At 44.3% G+C, this 20,783-nt stretch overlaps 1 protein-coding gene across 1 annotated transcript; it reads right to left on the bottom strand.

Annotated features, from left to right (window-relative positions):
• Positions 1 to 52: 52 nt before the first annotated feature.
• Positions 53 to 18,046, bottom strand: apln (apelin). Its single transcript, XM_079268460.1, has 3 exons — positions 17,629 to 18,046; positions 3,417 to 3,589; positions 53 to 223 (listed from the first exon to the last, which is right to left on the bottom strand). The coding sequence occupies exons 1-2, from the start codon at positions 17,693 to 17,695 to the stop codon at positions 3,423 to 3,425; spliced, it is 234 nt and encodes a 77-aa protein (XP_079124586.1). The 5' UTR covers positions 17,696 to 18,046; the 3' UTR covers positions 53 to 223; positions 3,417 to 3,422.
• Between the last annotated feature and the right edge of the window lie 2,737 nt (positions 18,047 to 20,783).

Raw genomic sequence — 20,783 nt, 5'->3', positions numbered from 1 at the left:
TCCATACCCCCCCACCCACTTTCCCTGCCCCCATTTCCTCCTAGAGCTGAGGGTGAGCGGCTTGTCCTGATTTTTTTTGTGGACAGAGTTGCTTGAAGAACCAGCAGGTGCTATGAACATCACTCTTCAGGCGGGGCAAACGTAGGCCCTTCGTTGCAAGGCCCCCCAAGGCAAAGGAAGAGCATAGAAATCAGAACCTTTGGGAGGGAGCTCAAAGCAGTGCCTGCAAAACAAGAAAATCACAGTGAAAAAGTGCCATCAGCATGTTTTTTTTTTTTTTTGTGTTTCCTAAAAATCCTGCAGACATTTCAATTTCCTCTGCAGTACGATGCCCCTTCGGGAGTTTCTAGCAGAGCTCTCACTGTGTTGTACCCTATGTTGTCTTGCACCAGCTGGAAAACAGTGAAGAAAATCCCAGGCATGTTCCAACCAGATTTCATGGTCTTTGACAGAAAAGAGCTGCAGGTAGTAAGAATAACAATTGTACGTCTCGCCTTCGAAAACACAAGCACAACATTATTCTACGCTCCGGGCACTGGATCACTCCTTAGCAATGAGGAAATCTTTTATCTTCCCTCGACCTTTTATCTTCCCAAGTTCTGTGATAACTTCACAAGATTTCAGAGGAGTAGTGCAGTCGGCTTTGTCGCATGACAACAAGGTTCATTCATTGATAAGAGCCTGCTCTTGTTTCAAGATGGCATATTTCTGTGCTCATGTAATGCCCCGAGAACTGATGTTCTATCCTTTTAATCTTCATGGAGTTGTTGTCTGTTGTCGTCCTTTGTGCTTTTGGGTTCACGGTATGATATCAGTGCAGCAGCCCCTTGATGTCACTCGCCATCACAGACTGAGTGTATGGGAACAGTTGCAGACCTGTTCTACATTGTTTTGATGAAAGGCTCATTCACTGAGCTTACTCACACTCAGGTTCTCAAGGGGTTTCCATAAATTGCCTGTGGCTTTAAATCTGTAATATCCTGTAGTTTTTTTTTTTAGACCGTCACTGGCATGGCTTAGATCTAAGTCGTAACATCACGTTTGTATCTGAGTCTACTCAGATGCTCAAAGAGGATGACCCGCCATCTTTCTTCTCAGAGTTGCTCACATCTGGAATGTGTAATGATGAAAAAGTCAAACTTTGCCTCTGGTGTCTTAGGGAATAAAAGATGAGCTGCTTTTGACACTGAAATGGGGGGGGGGGGGGTGTCGCTAAAAAGCACAGAGTTGGTGGATCAACACTGTCAAGTCAGTCATTGCGCGGTAATTAAGTTGAGGCCAGTAATGACGTAGCCACATACAGTCCGTCGGCCTACGAGTCTCACCAGCCCTCAGCTGGATGTCTTCATTGAACTCTAGCTTTCATCAAACAAACTGCATCTCCAGCTGCTTCCAGAGGTGTTTTTCCCATCAGCTCAAGCTGAAGAAGAAAGTGGGACACGCGAGGATTCACACAGCCGTTGAAATAGAATAGGAATGGAACCGACATTCCCATTCAAGTCAACGGAGCAGGATGATCAAAGCGGCTGCAATTTGTATGTGTGTCGTTGTGTTGGGACCGTTGTAGTGGGCCACTTGTATACGTGTACATTTATTCAGAAAGAATAAATCATACTGATGAGTTAAGCACAAACTGGGACTGAACTGCGAAGAAGTTGAACTCCTTGGATTGTCTACTCATTGGTAGTATTATCACTAAGACGCTGTTAACGGACAGCCTAATTCCCACTGTGGTCAGGTTTGGCATGGTATTTGAAGAAACCCTTGAATGAGGTCAACTATGAACTCAGAAAGAATAAGAGAAGCCAGAGTGGGAAGCTAACAAAAAAAGGGAAATCTTCAGCGTGTCGTGGTTAAGGGGGTGTTTGCAGAGACGGCATTGTGACTCACTGAGCCGTTCACTTTCACAGAGCTTCACAACTTCCTGAAGCTCCTTGTATTTCGTGGCCAGCAATCTGGCGCTGGCCATTTAAAGCTCTCACCGCTCAACTTGCAGAGAGGATTCTCACATTTTATTGGCAGAGCGAGGAAAGTTGGAGGACCCACGTTGCCCTTCAAGTGCAGTCTGCCCTGGCCAGGTCCTTACTCATTGTCTTCACCTTTGTGCTGAGCCTCTACAGTCCCGTATTGAAAGCAGGAGTCAGTTCAAAAGAAATCTAACCTTTTCAAAAATACAAGAAATGATAATGATCAAATATTCGGTCGATTGTAAAACCTCTGGGATTATTTTAGAGGAAACTTCCATAGCTTTGAACCCCTTTTCCTTAAACGGATTAACCATGCCTTGACACTCTCTGGCTGCAGCCTCCTCTCACTACGGCTCAAATTTATGGTGACCCTCTGCAGGTCAGTGTTGTATGGTCGGCACCTCCTGCAGGGATATTGTGTCTGGTTGTGTTTCCCTGTCTCTCACAGCGCCTGGAAGAGACATGGTAATGGGCCCCGCACTTCCTAATGCAGGCACATCATTTTACTGCTGTTGCCTTCCATTGACAGAGATGGGCTAACATTAGCAAGTAAAAAGAGAATATTAATCTGTATATATTGTAAATTTGATCACCTTGTTTAATTAGTTGCAGTATGTTTTTAGTTTCTCAATGAAGCTTGATCTGTTTTAATAGAAATACAGAGTTTGTTTTGGTTCAGAAAAGAAAATACAACTGTGTAAGCGTGATAAGTAAAATATTGTCTCTGATTTTGGATGAAAGAGTTTTCACACAAAGACTTGTTTTTACTTGACAGCAAGTTAAACATTCCCTCACAAGAGAAAGCGGTGCAGCTGGGAAACCCAACTCTACAAAGTGTTATCTTTGGAAAAAGGCATTTAATTTACAGAATCAGCTGGAGAGAAAGGATTTATGCTGGCTGAAGTGACTCGCAGGTTAGGTTTCTAAGTAGAACTGTGTCCCATATGAGGAAATACATGATGTAGCCTGAAAGACAACCTCTGTCTGTACTACTAAGGCATGCAAGCTGGTAGGCTAAAGTCCAATAATCTGCTCAGGCATGCCCTTATTTTCAGTGCCAACAATAACATCCTTGTGTTGGACGTGAGTCTGGCTGTAGAGTTTCCAGTGTTCCTGTAATAGTTGGAGTTTCCCATTCGTCATGGAAAACATCCGAACAGATCCTTCCAACAAAATCATATTCCTCTTAAAAATTCCTCCGTGAAATTGTGTTTCCCCTTTAGTCAGCAGCTATGAGTTAATAAATCGTGAAGTACTTTTGCTCATGTACCACTGAGAAACAAGTAGCTCTGACTTGACAGAAAGTTGGTCCAACGCTGCAGAGATCGGCGGATACTTTGTCATGAGAATCCACTTTTAACTGCGTGACACAAACCCCTTTATCACAGGTTTGATGGCGCGCAAACGAAACCGAACGAGTGTCTTTTGGCTCGACGGCTGTAAACGTACCTTGCTCTAGAACGGCATGGGCCCCTTGTGGGAAAGACGTGGCCGTGGGCGTCTCCTCTTCCAGCCGGCTGGTCTGTGGCTCTGACCGCCCCGCGCAGGGTTTTGATGGACCATTTTTCTCACCGTCGCTGCCTGTTCGAGCTCTCTGCCATGCTCTGTGGAGGCCATGGGACCTGGAGGACACACATAGAGGACAGACCAATTAGTTAACCTCTCCATTGAATGGTATTTCACAGCCTCTTCTCACCCAGAGTATCACGTTTTGATTATCAGCTACGTCTATCGGTGCCGATACGGAAAATGTGCAGCACAATCCAGTGGTAATGGATGATGAAACAAGAGACATGTATAGATAAGTGTGTGTGTGGGCCTCTTCAAGCCCACCCAGCATCGTAGTTCATCAAGTCAGTGTGGTAGGACCGAAGCACAGCAGATAGTCGAGAAAAACCCAAAACCCACGTGTCTCATGTCTCTGTCACTCTCCCTCAAGATTACAAACATCGCGCAGCACCAGACCTCGTGGAGGTGCATCCTGTCGCAGTGTTTGATCCGAGATTAGAGATGAGTTTAATAGCTCCGTGTCTGTGTGAGAATGTGTGCGAATGCCTTGGGTGTGTGTGTGTGTGAGTACGTGTGTGTTTGAGAGCGATCCCAGATGTTCTCAGTCAGCTCTCAATAAGTGTGGCCTGATCCCCTGAAGCCCCCTCTTTTCCAAATGGTTTGGTCCACCTTAAGTGTCTCTATGACCTTTTAACCTATTATAAACTGAAAGAGATTTGTTTATAATAAGAATGTTTTTGCAGTAATATCTTTATGTGTAATGGGATATTTAATGTGGGTAATCTTTCACACTCCAGCCAGTTATTAGGTCCAATAAAACGTGAGTAAAAGCAGAGGAGGAGTTTTTATTTGGATGTTAAAAAGATTATATATCCTAGTGGCGAGTCATTGTCTGTAGGACATATACAGTGATGCATGTTTAATTTTAATGAACAATTAAAAGGTACATCAACTTTTATTCATCTCATAAAGGATGTGAATTAATGGAGCTGTGTAGATTAAGTATTTAGCAGTTGATTTCTGTTGGAGAACTCAACAGAGGCCGAGATATCCTGATCTCTTGTTCATAGTATTGGTCAAACTCCAACAACACTGGATCCTACATTTCCCACAATGAAACTCCCTGCCATCTAAATAACTACTTTTTGACTTCTAGTTTGTAATGTAGACTTCTTATTAAACGTATTAAGTCTCAAGACCAAGCTGAGATAACCCTGATGACATTATGAGGGTTCTTTTTCCAATTAGACAGGTGAAATCGGTGGAGAAGCCCTTTTGCGGTGCACCCCTTTAAAATGTATTTTCATGTCCTATGAAGCCTTCTACAAGAGTTCTTCAGACACTAACCCTTCTCTCAAAAGAAACTACAAATCCCCATTGGGTATTTCCGGTCAAAAAGCTGATTGACATCACTCACATGGGGTCATGACATTCCTGTCACTTCTCCTTAGAGACACTGGCATCATTTTTAGAATTCCCAGGAGAATGACCTTCCTCTGGTTTACGAGGGCTCGGGTGAGGACACAGCTTGAGATAAGTCGGCCAGTCGACTGCAGGGTTTGTTTTGAAAAGCGCAACGTAGGACAGCAGCTGAGCAGCTTACAAAAGCCATGATGATGCTAGCTTCCCTGGTTCTTTAAGACTGTATTTCATCAGTTAGTGTCTATGTTGTGGCAGAGTAAAACCCGTCGGCTGCCTTAAAAACACTCAGACTTCTCTAATAGCCGAGATCAACTTGTTTGAATGGAAGACGGCTTTATTCAAGAGCAGATTTCAAAGCACCATTAGGAGGAAGGCCAAGTCTCTCTGCAGCATCTCTTAATTAGGGACCTTCAGCTGTGGCAAATAGAAGACCTTTTCAAAAGAACAACTCTCCATAGAAAAAGAGGAAAAGTCTTTCTCGCCCTCGGCTTTATTAAACAGTGGCGACTTCACGTCTGAGCTGGACAGATTGTTGAATGTTTTCAAAGTATATCCCTGTAAGGCCAGACATCTCAAGTTCCACATCCACACTAATCTTCTTCCACAAGCACGTTACACACTGTATTTGTGGGTGAACAGTAGGATAATTCATTTGCAGCGGGGAAAGTCTCTGTTCTGTTGCATATTTCCGCATCTAAAGCCCATCTTTGCCCCTTGGAGCACTAAGCTGCGCATTATCCAGTTGTTATTGTTCCAGATACACTGTGAATGAGGGACGTTGACACATTCTGAAGGCTTTCAGCTCATTTCTTTCAAATCCGGGGGGTTGAATGTGAATACACTGTGTTTTGAGTATTATGGGGGAGCCCTTGCTTCCTCTCGCCTCTGAAACGCTTTTAGCATTTAGACGCAGAACACACAGAAACACGGTCTTTGCTATGTGAGGTGTCGATGTGCTACATAACTAGTTTGTACATTGATTAATACGACTACGTCTGAAGTTGTTTTAGCTGTTTCATATGGTCACAGCTTAAGGTGGAATGAAAAGTCTGACATTGATCAAACGGTGCACACTTGTGGTCAGAATGTCCTCGAAGACAATCATGGTGAGAGAGAGAGAAGTTACGATTCTGCCTCCGCCACACACCCTGCCAACTGCTGCATGAAGTGAGCGTGATTATCGAATTGTCGGTTTTGGAAAGTTGCATAACCTGTCAGATGTAAACCCTGAAAAGTGGGGGTTTCAGACACTGTTTGACCATTTACAAGCACGAAACGTTAAAGCATACTGACACCGTAAATGTCTCACAGTGATACCTGCAGTAGATACACTGCTTCGCCCAACCGCAGCTGGTGTTTGAGCGATGGCTATAGTTTAAGAGGTGGCGCAAACACATGCATGGAGTCGCACGCAGTCGCTATGCACACAGCAAACATACACACACTGCAATGCAACATGGTAAAGTAATTACACCTCTGCTCACACAACTCATCTGCTGTTCCTCTCTCAGGGTGGCTCAGCCTTCATGACCCGGGTCCATAATGAGACGATTTAGATGTCTCCTGCCACACCAAGCTGTCAGCCACTGCTCGGCACGGCGGTTTGAAGGGAGAACATCTTGTGATTCTCCCCACAAATCTCAGCCCATGCAATCTGGCTGCAGGATAGAAAAGTGTAATGAAAGCTGCTAAAAATAAGCCGGGGCCCCAGTGATAACACTGGCAGTATAGATTAACTCTTGCAGCCTGTCGGGAAAGCATCTCTGTGTGACAGATATGACAAACAGCAACAGCTAGCTTTGTGTCTCTACCCCTCTGTAGAGGAACTATAGATTGAATGTGGCAGCGTCTGTTGCATCTGGCTAAGACCTTTTGATTGTTTTCATGGCAGGTTTATCATTGGTTAATGCATATTTCATCTCTACAAACAAAGATATATCTGCTATCTTATTGCTCTGAAATTGGTTCCAGTCCCTGTAGAATCCCATTTGATCTTTTCTCATGAGAGATTCCCGTGTTTACGTTCGGCTGGTAAAACAATAAAATGGCAGGATAACATATATCTTACAAAAAAAGTGCCTTATCTCTAGTCCTGATGACCTTGGAGCCCTGCTTTTGCCCTCTTTCCAACACATCTCAACACTTGGTAATTCCCTAATTAAAGTTTAATAAAGAGGGAATTTCAGGAATGCCTGGTTAATGCTTACTACTGCTGCCGCCTCCTCAGACAGGAGAGGGTAGAAGAGGAGAGATAGAAGTCGTCAGACAGAGAAGAGAATAGTTAACGGTGTGACAAACTGGCCAGTCTCCAGACTAAAGATGAATAGCCGCCCTAGTTTCACCACCACCACCACCACCTCCTCAGGTGATATCTGTTATGTTGTGTTTTCCAAATGGCCGACTCTCCGTCTTATTACGGCCCAGCAAATGGAATACTGACAGCTTATCCCTATTGATGCTGCAAAGAGTCCATCAGTGGAGCCCGGAGAGATGTGCATCTTCCAGCACTTGTCCGTCCAGTCAGAGAAGAGAAATGGCTGTCCTCTGGTTTAATGCCAAGTTCATCAGCTGCCCTCATGGCTGGCAAGAGCAAACTGCATATCACAGCGCTGTGTGTCAATGCAGGAACCCAGACAGCATGGCCAATGGGCCAAGGCGGCTTATTAATAGTTGTAAAGCTGATTTGTGTGTATCGACTGCCAAAACGACCACATAACAAATGTCTGCACTTGTGAATGCAGCCACAGCATAATGTTTTTCCTGCTAGTCTGACACGAGAGATTAAACTATACCAGGCCGTGAATTTTAACTGTAGCAACAAGTAAGCAGAGTGCTGCGTTCACGGTTTAGAAACTGTTGCATCAAATGTAAACATGCACAGTCAACCATGGCCACCAATATTTAGTCCTTGCTGTGTTTAATTGTCTCTGTGTCACGGCAAATTGATTTAGCTGTCCTCTTGAATCTTGTCTGTGTGTTTACTCGTCTTGCTCATCACTCACAGTCACGCTGATTATGAATCAATTGCGTGCAATCTCATTGATCCGTTTTCTCGGTTGACTGAGCGTCTCAAAAACATTTATTCTCTCCTGTGTTTCTCGACTGCCCCCTACGTCACTTGTCTGACACCTCTGCGCTATGGATCTTGCTCACTGCAGTTTGTACAGATGTATCTTGATGTGTGAACAAACAACTGGGAGAATGGGAACGGGTCGGTACTCTGTGTGACCACAGTGTGATTTAACTTCATATTTTTGGCATCAAAAACCTCATAAAGCTGGATGAGTAGTTCCTTTCACAGGTGACTCGGATGTGTTTAGTCTCGCTCGCGGCATTGTTCTACAGATGGTTGTTATGTAGGGAGGCCGATTTAGAGGAAGTGCGTGTGTGAAGATGAGTATGAAGTTACCAGTAAAGTTATAGCTGTGAACTTAGCAGTGCAGTGTGTGTACAGGTTTGTCGGTGAATAAATGCTACAACTCCTCAAGAATCAAGTTTCTGCATCTTGCTTGCCATTGACCTGCTAATTAAAGTTAAAGGGGCTAGCCCCGTAGTTAGCGACAACTCCAGCTGCAGGCTCACTTCAGGTGGGCTGACCTCTGAGGTGGATCAGCTATTCTCCTTTAAATGACAAGCTACTCCTCTGAGTTTTTCTTTTTCATATTTCTTTTCACTGAATCTGCTTTTATTGTAGGTTAAAGGTAATTATTAACATCCCTATCCCTGTACGAAAATGGTGAACGTGAAGAACGTTATACCTGCTAAACAACCGCATGTTAGCATTGTCATTGTGAGCTTGATAGCATGCTGATGTTAGCATTTATCTCAAAGAATGGCGGCAGACTCCCTTTTAGCACTATGAATGGACTAAATGCGAGACCCAATTAAAGCTTGCCCTCTTTTCACAGTTACATGTCACATTCACGTACCACACACACTATTAATACTGAAGCATACTCTGGCAATATTTCCATTGTAATGGTGTGGATTGGGTTTCTATTGCAACATAAAAGGGCTTGCACAGTATGATAAAGACAACAGCATTATTTGTGTCAATATGGGAAGTAGTTGTAGCTCATTATATGTGTGTGTGTGTGTGTGTGTGTGATCCTTATGGGTAACGGAACAATATTTGTGTTGGTGGGAGAGAAGAAGAATAAATACCCTGGTGTGTGTAGCCATGGTTATTACCATGACGTTGGAGGAGCAGGCCTGCTGTCTCCATCGAGTGCCTCCCTCCTTCATTCACGAAAAGTGTCTTTACCTATAATGAATCCCTCTATGCCATTGCCACAGACATTCAAACCCACACAGCCAGACAGAGACATGTCACGGGAAGAAATGCTTCCCACTGCATAAGCACATTAGGGGATCAGGATTATTTAGCCATGGATGAGATGTGTTAATTGTGCCATATTCAAGCCAAACATTCCCTGAACCTAGAATAAGCCCCGGCACTGCTGCAGCATCATACAGGGGATTTGCTCGTTGCCTGATGGCCCCCCCACACATTCATCCTGCACATATGGATCGGTGCCTAACCAAGGAGGCAGTCCCTCGTTGTTCAGCTTTCACAATCCAACGTTTAGTGTCGGAAATGCTGCTTATCGCATGCCTACCAGTAAGTCTGGTCCTTGGCAGAAACTGGTACCGATTGCTTGACGACTTTCAGACCACGTTACCATGGCAGCCACTATGAAAGGCGCTCAGTTTGGAGCAAAAAGAATGACATTGTCAGCTGAAATCGAGCAGGTTCTCAATTTACAGATTTCCCCGCACACTGTCACACAGTCTGAATCCCTGATTAGCCCTCTGACTGTGACTGTGATGTTTTTAACCTCCTCTGTGGGCCACCGCTCTTGGCCTCTGAGTGTTTCTCTCAGAGGGGGTTTGTTTTGGTCGTGAGCACTTTCTTTTATTTCTGTTGGGGGACTGTTTGATATGCAGCATTGTTGTATTGTGATAATGCGTGGCTTGTGGCTGAGTTGAAGGCTCGCTTTGTCTGTACAAAGTCCAGTGAGGAAACCAAAAGTGCATGAAAAGTTACTCCCATTGCTGCAGCTTTTAAACTTAACCCCTCGTCCACCCTGCCTTGAAAACAACCCCCACTCTCTCTCTGAAGGTTCAGAGCAAATTAAAAACTAACTGTGCAGCCCTCTTGTTTCTGGCTTTCTGCAGATGTCCCTTTGAGTCAGTTATATATACTCCTGAATTAGAGAGTGTATGAAATGATGAGGTGTGAGACTGCGTGCTCTGCTATGATCAGAGCGCTGTGAGTTCAAAGGGCCGACAGCAGCGCTGAGCTAATAAAGCCACCGACTCCCCTCACCACTTGACTGCCTGATGGTTTATTCACAATCCCACTTCAGTGGAAGGGATGAATTTGTGGCTACCAGGTTACTGCAGGTTGGAGCAGACTGAACATAAGCAATCGGAGACGCAAGGCGACATTTCTCCTCACAAATTTCCTCGAAGAGTGTCAAAACTGAGGACAAGGCAAGGAGAGATGATGGTGGCTGAATCTTTTGCGCATGGCAGGTACAGTCGGTAGGTGAGGGTACCAACCGTTGCCCTGCTCTCTAGAGATTGCATGTCAAGGGCAAAGGGATCCCCCAACCATGCGTTTCCATGGGCACGCTAATCGGATGTGAAACGCAGTCCCCTCCCTCTCCTGTGTCATCACTCCCCCCCCCATGCTGTGAACCTGCATGCCATCTCCCATTTTTAATGTGGGAGAAAGAGAGAGACCAAAAAGGGAGAGAAACGTCACTGTGCAGGGTTCACTGCAGCTCTTCAAGCCTGAGGGGACCACCGTTGCTCCCTATAGCATATACAGTGCTATTAAAGGAAGATAGCAGCAGCATTGCATCAGACTGTTACCTCTCAAGCAAACTGAAGAATACAAAACATGGCTCTGACACCTAAAGCTTAACCGGATAGATTAACTCAACAAAAGATATCACTATTTGAGATATTGATATATTTTGGTATTTGGCAAATATGTGCTAAATTACATGTAAGAGAACAAAAATTAAGGTTTGTGCATTCAGCTGTGTTCCATTGTTGTGCATTCCTTCAGGCATAACTCTTCAAATAAATGAAAAACAAAACATCAGTAACTCATTTTCTGAGTATATCATGATATTTCTTCAGAATTATTCATTTTGACAGCAGAATTTTCTAAAACTACACGATACCTCTAAATGTAGTGCTGTAGTTGAATAGTAGAATAAATGATTTATGAATTATAAAAATAAGCGAGTAAGGTTAAATTAATATGCTTTGTAGCACAAACAACAATAGCATTGAGATAAAAATGTATACAATAATACAGACAAATATTGAATTTGGCTAAGGTGCATTATTCATTATGAATGTCAACGTGTGATTTGTTTTAAATTCCCGTTAATTCTTGCTGTTCGGATGTTACGCTTATTTTACTTCATTGTCTGATGAATGATGTCAGCTGAAACTGAATTTTATGATTAACATACTGAGCATATGGTGTGCAGGAGAGAAGCCCCTTTGCCTAAAGGTCACGCAATAAAACGTAGTAAGCTCTCACACATATTAGGTGAGGAAATACAATTTACGAGGATTTTCCCTGACTGACAGGTTCAGCTGATCTGTGCTGCAGGTGAGCAAAAGGGTTTATTGGCCCTCTGTGGTTACAAGGTTTTCATCAACTGTTGGGATGAGCCGTTTGCCTGATGTGGTTGCATATTTATGAATTCTTTATCTTGTTTTGCTCTTCTGTTTTTACAAACATCTGTTCATGTTCAAGAGAACGGCGGCCTCCCCTGAACACTGTTTGAGACAGAGGGACACAGCGAGGGGCTACCAGTCAGTGGCAGATCATTGGACTGACCAACGTTTAAGCGTGGACCTGCATGTGAAAATAATCTCCACAGGGAAAGTAACATTTGTAATCAAAGACGGAGCGATTGTGATGAATAATGCACGATTTCATAAATGAATGATTTCTGTGTTGTCACATAAGGGTCCCAGTTCTGTGGAAGACGGAAGAGATCTTACATTTCTGAGCATTTCATTAAGAGGCGAGAACATGAGGTGCACCACAACTTCCTATACTTCTCTGAGAATAAAGCGACACGCACATGCTGATGCCTAATGCTTGGAGTTTACGCAGATCCCAGTGGGGGCGTCACCAAATTAACTCAAAATCGACTAAGTCCCTATACACCATCCATAGCCCCGATCCACACAGCCATCTTCACGGCTATGGGATCTATTGTCTGGCTTATAGAACTGCCTAACAACAGCCAGCTGGGCAGCGCTTTCAGCCATATAAAACTCTCTCTGATCCATGATGGCACCGATAGAGATTTGACGTTAATGGTGACAATTCCCCAAAACCACATTTATCTAATTCTCCCAGGTAATTCACCTCTACTGCTACATAATGTTTTAGCTGCAGTAAGTACGGATTTCTACCACAAATGACATCTCTAAAGCAATACACCAAAGTCATATTTCTCCATTCTGGGCTCCTACAAATTGAGCATGAAAGTAATTAAAGCACCTGCATTCCTAAACACCGCACTATTTATTCTGCGGCCTGGCAGCCCGTTAATAAAAACGTCCACTCAGATCTTGATCAGGAATCTGATCTGCCGGGACTACCGCTATAAATGTAACACTTAATGTTCAAAAAGAGAGTCATAAATCACTTTAATATTGGTCACTGGTGGAAAACAGAGCAGTTTTTTTTGGGAAATATCTGGCTCTAATTAAGTTGTAAGGAGCGCCCCGGGCCTGAGGATAAGGTCTGGTGATCACATGAGGTCTGGTTAACACAGGACCCCCTTCCACACACCCTCCACCCCAAACCTCCAGGTTGTGCCCTCCAAACTCAAAGGGGGGTCTGGATTGCAAGCGACGTGTACATAAGGAATCAGAATGGAGTCAGACTTTAATTTAAAAGTAATTTAGCATATTTAGTTGTTCTTTACAGCCAAGAACAGGACTCAATAATAACGATTGCCTCGGGCAAGTAAAAAAACATGTTGGGCTTGTAAATATAGCAACTCAGTTGAATTTAACACACGTTTTATTTCCGGAGCTGATGTTGGAAGTAGCTAAGGAGTGAGCCCTCTCGCTTCCTTCTCATCTCCGTTGACAGTTGCACATTCACAGTACAGATCGGGCACAGAAAATGGCGGCGGGTAAAGACAAAGTTTATGAGCTGAAGAGCAATCGGGCATTTAAATGATCCTGGAAACAGGAGTTTAGTTGGGTGACATTAGAGGAATTATCTAAATGTATCCTAAACTATGACAATTAACTTTGCTCTTTGTTGTTATTTGATAACCACTAATGGATAAACAAATTTAAATAGGGGCAAGTACAAATTGACTTTGGGCAAATAGAGGTGAACCCGGCAATAAGTGTCATTGTTCCACATATGAATTAGAAAGACAGACCCGATCACCAGCTGTGAGTTTTTGGATGTAGCCATGACTTCCGGCACCATGGGAAACTGACACAACCTCTCAGCTCCCACATAGCTGCCCTTTGATTTTTCTGTCCCTTGGCCTGTCTTTTACTCGCCCCTTTTGCTTTTCCCCCCATCACTGCATTTGCTCTCAAGGGAAGATCTAAGTGAGTAGATTTATTCATTCAAAGGGTTCTGAATTACATTACAGCAGCCCAGCAGTCACATATGCCAAAGTCTTCGACAGCTGAGCTCTCCGGGGAGTGTTCGCCCAAAGGTTAGCCTTATATCCCTACCAAATGAGCTATGATTCTTCACTAAATCTCTTCCTTAACTCCCACCCACTCCAGAGCAATTGTGAGTGTCATTCACCAAGCTCATGTTGGTGATATTATTCAGATGTAGAGTGGTTTATGACAGAGAGCCTTTAAAAAAAGATGAAACTCCTCCTTGAAAAGTACAAACAGCTACACTGAGTTGCGTTTTATGAACCCTATAGGGGTGGACACGATGGATACGATCTTTTATCGCTGTATATGTAGTTGTATATCATGAAAGCAAAAATATTACAATAGAAAAATTGTTAATAGATAGAATTACCCCACAATCCAACGTTTTGGGCTGATCAGACTATTTAAATACCTGACAAATCCAAGTACCTCATCTCAAAAAAGTCCTTCTTATTGATTTACACGGACTACAGTGGCTACAGGCCAGCAGAATGTGAAGAACTAGAAAACCTGGTTGAGCGTTCATGCATTATTCCATGCTAACCTTGTAGTGGAAACCTTTAAATGCCCATTGTTAAACCCAAGAAACATGGATATCACTGTGTGGGTACTTTGACATAACAACAAGCTATAATGCTGCTATTTAAGAGGCCAAACAAGAAGGAACAAGAAGATAACAAATCCCTCTTTACTCACATCCCATGTGTGTGTGTGTGTGCACGTCTGTGTGCATATCTGTGAGTGTGTTTGTGCTGTCTGCAGCAGATAAACTACACTGATGATGAAGGCTGCTGGCTCTATTTCCAGGTTATACTTCATGAAGAGGAAATCCAGGTTCCTGGATTTCATCTGACACTGTTGTGTGTGTGTGTGTGTGTGTGTGTGTGTGTGTGTGTGTGTGTGTGTGTGTGTGTGTGTGTGTGTGTGTGTGTGTGTGTGTGTGTGTGTGTGTGTGTGTGTGTGTGTGAGAGAGAGCCATGAACCCAGCTGGCGCTCACAAGCTCCTGTCCCTCAAAAAAGAAAAGGAAAAGACTCTGTGATTCTCCATAATCCTCTCATAACCTTTCCACCGCTCCCCCATTGACACCGATGTTTGCCCACTGTTAATATGTTATGCCAGCACATCTGGAAAAGTTTAGCTGCTTTTGTTCTCTCCACGGCCACCATAATCACGTCCACAGGCACAAACACCTTCTTTACATGAGAAAACCTTACGATTCAAAGCTTCCTGGTTTCGTTTGGTTTAAATCTATATATGTTGTTAACTAAATGATCACACCCTGCTTGGCGGCGTTTTCTGCCCTTAAAGAGCGCTGCTCTTTTGGGCTGTACTTTGACCCGTAACACTTGGTTGAGCATGTGAGCGAGGCGAGCTACAGTACAGTATGCATGCATGATGGTGCCACAGAGCAGCCAGCCCCAACAATACATCAAAGTTGAATTTGGAATAATAGCACTGTTGACAGCTCTCATAAAATACCCCCCGCCCCGAGCAGACGATTTCCCTGCCAGATAATGGCTCTGATCTGGGCCTCGTGCCGCGCTCACACTCACAACTGGCTTACCTGTTCAAGCCAGGCCTCACAATTACCTCTGCCTGTGTGTGCGTGTGTGTGCGTGTCTGAGCCAGCTGCTGTTGTTTTTATCCTGTGCATCCCTTGGTGAACATTGGCAGGGTGTTTCCATGGCAGAGGAAAATGTAGCTTTGATATCTTTTGCGAGGCTGTGACAGACACGAGGATGTTTTGAGACTGTTTGTAAACCAGTCGTAAGAGTTACACAGGGAGCTAGAGTGATCGACCTCAGGATGAATTATGGATACCACATTTCTAAAGCTGGAGCCCACTCTTGAGCCAGAGTGCTTTTCAAGGATGGGTAATTGAAGTGTGCTGCTAAAGGATGCTAATATTACATAGAGAAGGCCACAGCAGCTCTTTTAGTGTACTAAATGAATATTGTAAGTAGCATTAGGTTGTTGAGTTGAATTGCCTGTTGCACTAGGACTTCTTGCTAATGTGCAAATACATCCATAAATACAATCATGTACACTTCCCCACCCTATAGCAGTCCGATTCTGTTCTATATTCATTGCTTCCTGCAGACACACACACACACACACACACGCACACACACACACATGCTGTCTCTGTCTCACTCTCGGTGCATCCCTCTCCTCTTTCTCAGACACACATGTCCACACACAGATGCCTGAGAGAGAGAGAGAGAGAGAGAGAGAAAGAGAGAGAGAGAAAGCCCACTGAACTGGAAAAGCGTTTGTCTCAAGATGAAAGGCTTCACACCCACTGCCTACATGCAGAGCCTCTTCCGACACCTTCCCGCGACAGCGCATACTGTAGCAGAGGCTTGTGCTACGCAGGCACACTCCAGCTAGCATCCCTTCCCACACCCATCAACGCCGCAACACACTTGCATCCCTTCCTCTCTTTCAGTCCCTTTCTCTCTCTTCCTCTGTGTCAATGGAGCTCTGATACTACAATAGCAGCTAGGGAACAGAGAGGCACATAAGCGGCATTACTTGAACAACGTTGAGACGGATAAGCTCCCGTGAAAGCCCGAAGGCACAGCAGCCTTGTTTTCCCGGTTTGCTGGTGTATAGCACGGTGGGCTCTCAGGCGTGGAACATGCTTAGCCACATGCAGGGCGTGAAAAACGACACTGACCATGATGCTAGATAATTGCTTCCCATTTACTCATGTGCCGAGAGCCTCAGACAAAAATAGCATGTCGCTGGAACAAATGTGCTGGGAAGCATGGGAACTGTGAGTGCTGTGGCCGCGGATCGATGCACAGAGTGGACAGCATCTAGCAGGCATAAAGTCTACAGAGCATCTTACAACCCGTCTATACAGCACCTAGCAAGATATAGCCTATACAGTCAATATCTCCCTTTGAGCCAATATATTCTAAAGATGTAGTGTATACATCTCCTTATAATCGTAATCTATGCTACATCTTCTCTTTATTGTAAGCAGCATCGTCCACATGGATTAAATACAAACACAGTGTGTCTGGTTGTCTTCTAAACCACTGTAGTTGGTAGGTAGGTGATAATCCCAAGAATGGTCCAGACATTTACACAGGCCTAACTGTTGTTTTTTCACACCACAATGTTACCTGCATCACATCTGCAGGCTCTCCATCGTTCTCCAAACTAAAACCTCCCGGCTACATTTCTCAGAACCCATTTTTGACCATGTGAACAATCACGAGATGAATATGCCCTGCCCCTGTATAATTGTCCTAAGTCAGTGTTTTTGTTCCAAAATATGAGACATTTTAGATCCACAGTGGAATTGATATCTAGTCCAACAATGGCTCCAGAGACACAGCAGCACTTTATGGAAATCTACTGTGACAAGGCATCAAGACTGAGCCCCTCAGGAGACGATCCATGCATCTGGGATCTGTGTTGCCCTCATCGATGCGTACAACAATTACAGTCCTCATTATCATCACCACAGGAGGCACGCACGCATATATAGGTGCTGTGTTGCCCCGCTGCACAATCACAGTCATGTAATAATCATATAGCACCGGGGTCAGACGGAATACATGAAGCCATACATTTATCTGGTTCACTCCACCTTACAGAACATGTGCCAAGCATATCTCACATTTCATAACAGCCACAACAGTCACCCATACATCCAGCATCATCTATCGCTCAGGCATAGCTCCACACATCAATGTATATCAACAAAAAAACCTCTTAATGTTTTCATCCCCAAGTCTCAGAAGCTTACATGAAGGTGAGGCAGGGAGGAAAAATGATCAGCCTAAGCTACAAAGCACATTCAAGTTTACCATAAAAGCCAATGGCAGTACAATAGCAGACAGTATAACCACTGCAGTGCAGTACTGTACACAGCCAGGTGCTGATATTCCTGCCTTTTAGAGCCCACACAAGGCTAACCATGCTGGGCAACTGATCAACTACAGATGCCTGCACGAGCACAAGGCAAAGAGACAGAGAAATAGAAAGCAGAGATAGAGACGACCGGCGACGAGCCGCTCCTGTACTCACCAGCACTGGCAGAACACAGCAGAGACACCAAGAGCACAATCACCAGCGTCAGGATCTTCACATTCATTTCTGCACTCCCCTCTGGCTCTCCGCTAGTCACTCGCTGATATACTGTACTGGTGTGTGTGTGTGTGTGTTTTGTGTGTGTGTGTGTGTGTGTGTGTGTGGATGAGAGGAAGGGGGAGAGCAGCTGAGCGAGCAAGAAAGAGAGAGAGAGACTGACTGTTTGCTCCCCTGTGTGTGAGTGTGTGTGTGTGTGTAAGAAGTGACTGTGTCAATTTGTGGGAATATGTGTGTGTGTGTGTGTGTGTGTGTGTGTGTGTGTGGTGGCTCCCTGACTGTGCCTGTGTATTTGTCTAAATGCGTATTTGTATATCAATGTGTGACAGAGCCACTCCAAGAACGAAAGGCACGTCTTTATCCGAGCTCTCCCACGGAGGTGTGTGTGTCTCTTCTTTTCCTCTGTCAGAAAAAAAGCGGCAGCATGAGACAAGTTCAGTGGAGCTGTGAGCGTGCTGGAAGTCAGCTTGCAGGTCTGTCTGTCGGCGTGTGTGTGTGTGTGTATGAGTCTAGTTGGTCATGTGGCTTATGTATCATTGACTCTGTGGGTCAAGGAAAAGCCCCCCTAACCCCACCATCATCCACCCCTTTTCCACAAACATGCAAGTGCACACGGCTGAGGAAAGAGGAGGAGAGCGGTAGCAAAGGGAGGGATTGAAAAGGGGGGAGTTGGGAGGTGAAGGGTGGGGGTGCATGCAGGTTTATGATAATATCCAAACAGATGCTCTTGTTGAAAACTCTTTGAATTCAGACCAGGGCAGATTGCCAGGAATCCAGGAATCAAAATACCAGCTTATTAGGGGAAGTAGATGAAAGAAGGGAAGGTGTGAGATGAGGTTCATACTTTCCTGCTTTTGTATCTATGCCAGCTGTATAGAACCTTTCTTCTGCACACTGTTCTTTACCCTCAGAGGTGCTGAAGCTACGGCTTAAATCATTGGCGCTGTTTGAAGTTAGTGTGCTGGGAGTAACCGCGGGAAACAACGTCAGACTCGATCACGTTGCTCGCGCTGCTTGTTCCCCTGTCCCTGAAGTCATTTGTTTTATTTTGCTACACTGATGATATTCTTTCCACAAACAAAAGCCGCAAGAAAACCGCCACCCTGCAATGGCTATAAAATACATCAATTCTTTTTTCTATTTGTTTATCATACAATCAACAGCAAAGGTTGCATTTCTTGCTGTGAATTGTGAGAACTGTAAGCAGGCACTAGAAGTACAAGAGGTTTTCTTGTCGTGTTTAGTGACATCAATGCAACTTCCCCTCTTGAGAAGAGAATCGTTCGGGAAGGACCATGAATTGTGTATGTTTTGAACTACAGAATATGTAAAAGAAACACTGAAAGTAATTTTATATTTCGCCTTGATACAATGAGTCTGCAGATCTGGTCCAACATCCCGTAGGAAACTAATTACTGGTAAAATACTTGAAAATATGCAATTTAATCATCTTAATACAGGGTTTTTTTTATGAAATATTCTTGGTGTGACTTCAGTTCACTTTGGGCTCATAGATCTGGGTCCCCAAAAGGCTGAAGTGACACATGATGGATGGACCGCCCTTTGGTCACAACCCCCCACCATAGTCTTCCACACAACCCCCTTTTTTATGTGTTGTCACTAAACAGTCACTTTGGTGGTGTAGACCTGAGAAGAGGGGCCCCGTGACCCTCGGCTCTGCAGCTCCGGCTTCACACAGCCCGCCCATTGTCTCCCTAAGGCTCCAGGTCCCAGAGGGCAACATGTCTGTGCCACCCACTTGAGATCCGACAACAAGAGCACCTTCCATTTTTACATGCAGCACTTGAAGCCTTCACTCCATGTGTAGAAAATCCTCTCACCTCAGGGGTGGCCAAGCCCCCGGGGGCTAAAGATGCTTATCCAAGCTTGTCCTTTTTTTAGCTGAAAGATAATTCGCCCCAAGTGCCTTTTTAAAATAATCTGTTCACAACATTTTCTCAAAGGTGCTCGCTGATCACTGACAGAAAGCATGACCGATTCTTTCCAATTGTACTTAATGAGAGACAGAGGGATTATAGCACCATTACCAGCCCGTTTAGTGGGCAGGAGTAGTTAGGAGTGATTCAGAATTCAATCTAATTCAACATTCAAGGACAGTTTCAATGCAATGTGGGATAACTGCCTGCAGTTATTTTAAATGAACAGTTAATGTGGGCATCAAAACTCAAACTGAGGCAACTATCCAGAATGTGTTCAATTCAGGTGCTAACTGTGATAATTTATGACTGTGCGTTTAGCAGTCATTACAATGTCCTTTGGATATGGATAAGAATATGTGAGACATTGTAAAGTTGGCAGTACGGACTCAAACATTTGCAATCAATTAAATTGTCTTAGCGTGAAGCAAAGCCTTCAATGAAAATGTAACAGATGGTGTTTCCTCAGACTGTATCTGTGTAAGTCAGGGGAGGATTGCCTTTTTGCATCCAGGGATGTGGCAAGATGACAGAGGGCAGCAATACAGCCACATGTGCCTCAACGCAGGAAACCCTTGGTTGTTTACAGGAAGTGTTTGATGAAGGAATGCGGTGCGTGTCTGTGTTCGGACACGGATGACGACTTTTCCTGATTCCTGAGTTTTTAATACCAGACAGACATTCCACAGATAAGTGTAACACAGATGATGGAAAAGATATCTCTGCATTTCCTCTGAGTTTTCTTTTCAAATATTAGTCAGACGGCAGGATCTGTCAACAGGTGGCCTCTCAGCTGGGGATAGATTTGTCCCCGGATCTCAGGAAAGATATGCGGCATTATTTACTGTATTCACAATTCATATGTTTCCTGTTTATCATCCGCTTTTATGTAAAGCCCCTGATTTCTGAAATGCTAACGAAGTGTGCGGATGTTTGTTTGCATTGTTGTTTTGATGATTGAATGAACAGTGGCAGGCCTCTCGTGTTGTTGTTGTTATTGTTGTGCAAAAGTGAACTCCACGCTTCCGTGTCCGCTTCAATTTCCAGGGCTTCCGTCAGATACAGCGCACGCTTTTTATTAAAATGGAAAACAAATCAAACCTCCATCGAGATAAGAGTCACAGTCAGCAGCTGGAGCGAACGCACAATGTCAATGTG

The sequence above is a fragment of the Melanostigma gelatinosum genome (assembly GCF_949748355.1).
Source record: "Melanostigma gelatinosum genome assembly, chromosome: 5".
NCBI classification, from domain to species: domain Eukaryota; kingdom Metazoa; phylum Chordata; class Actinopteri; order Perciformes; family Zoarcidae; genus Melanostigma; species Melanostigma gelatinosum.
The sequence above is the reverse complement of the archived record's forward strand: the minus strand, read 5'-3'. Positions and strand labels throughout refer to the sequence as shown.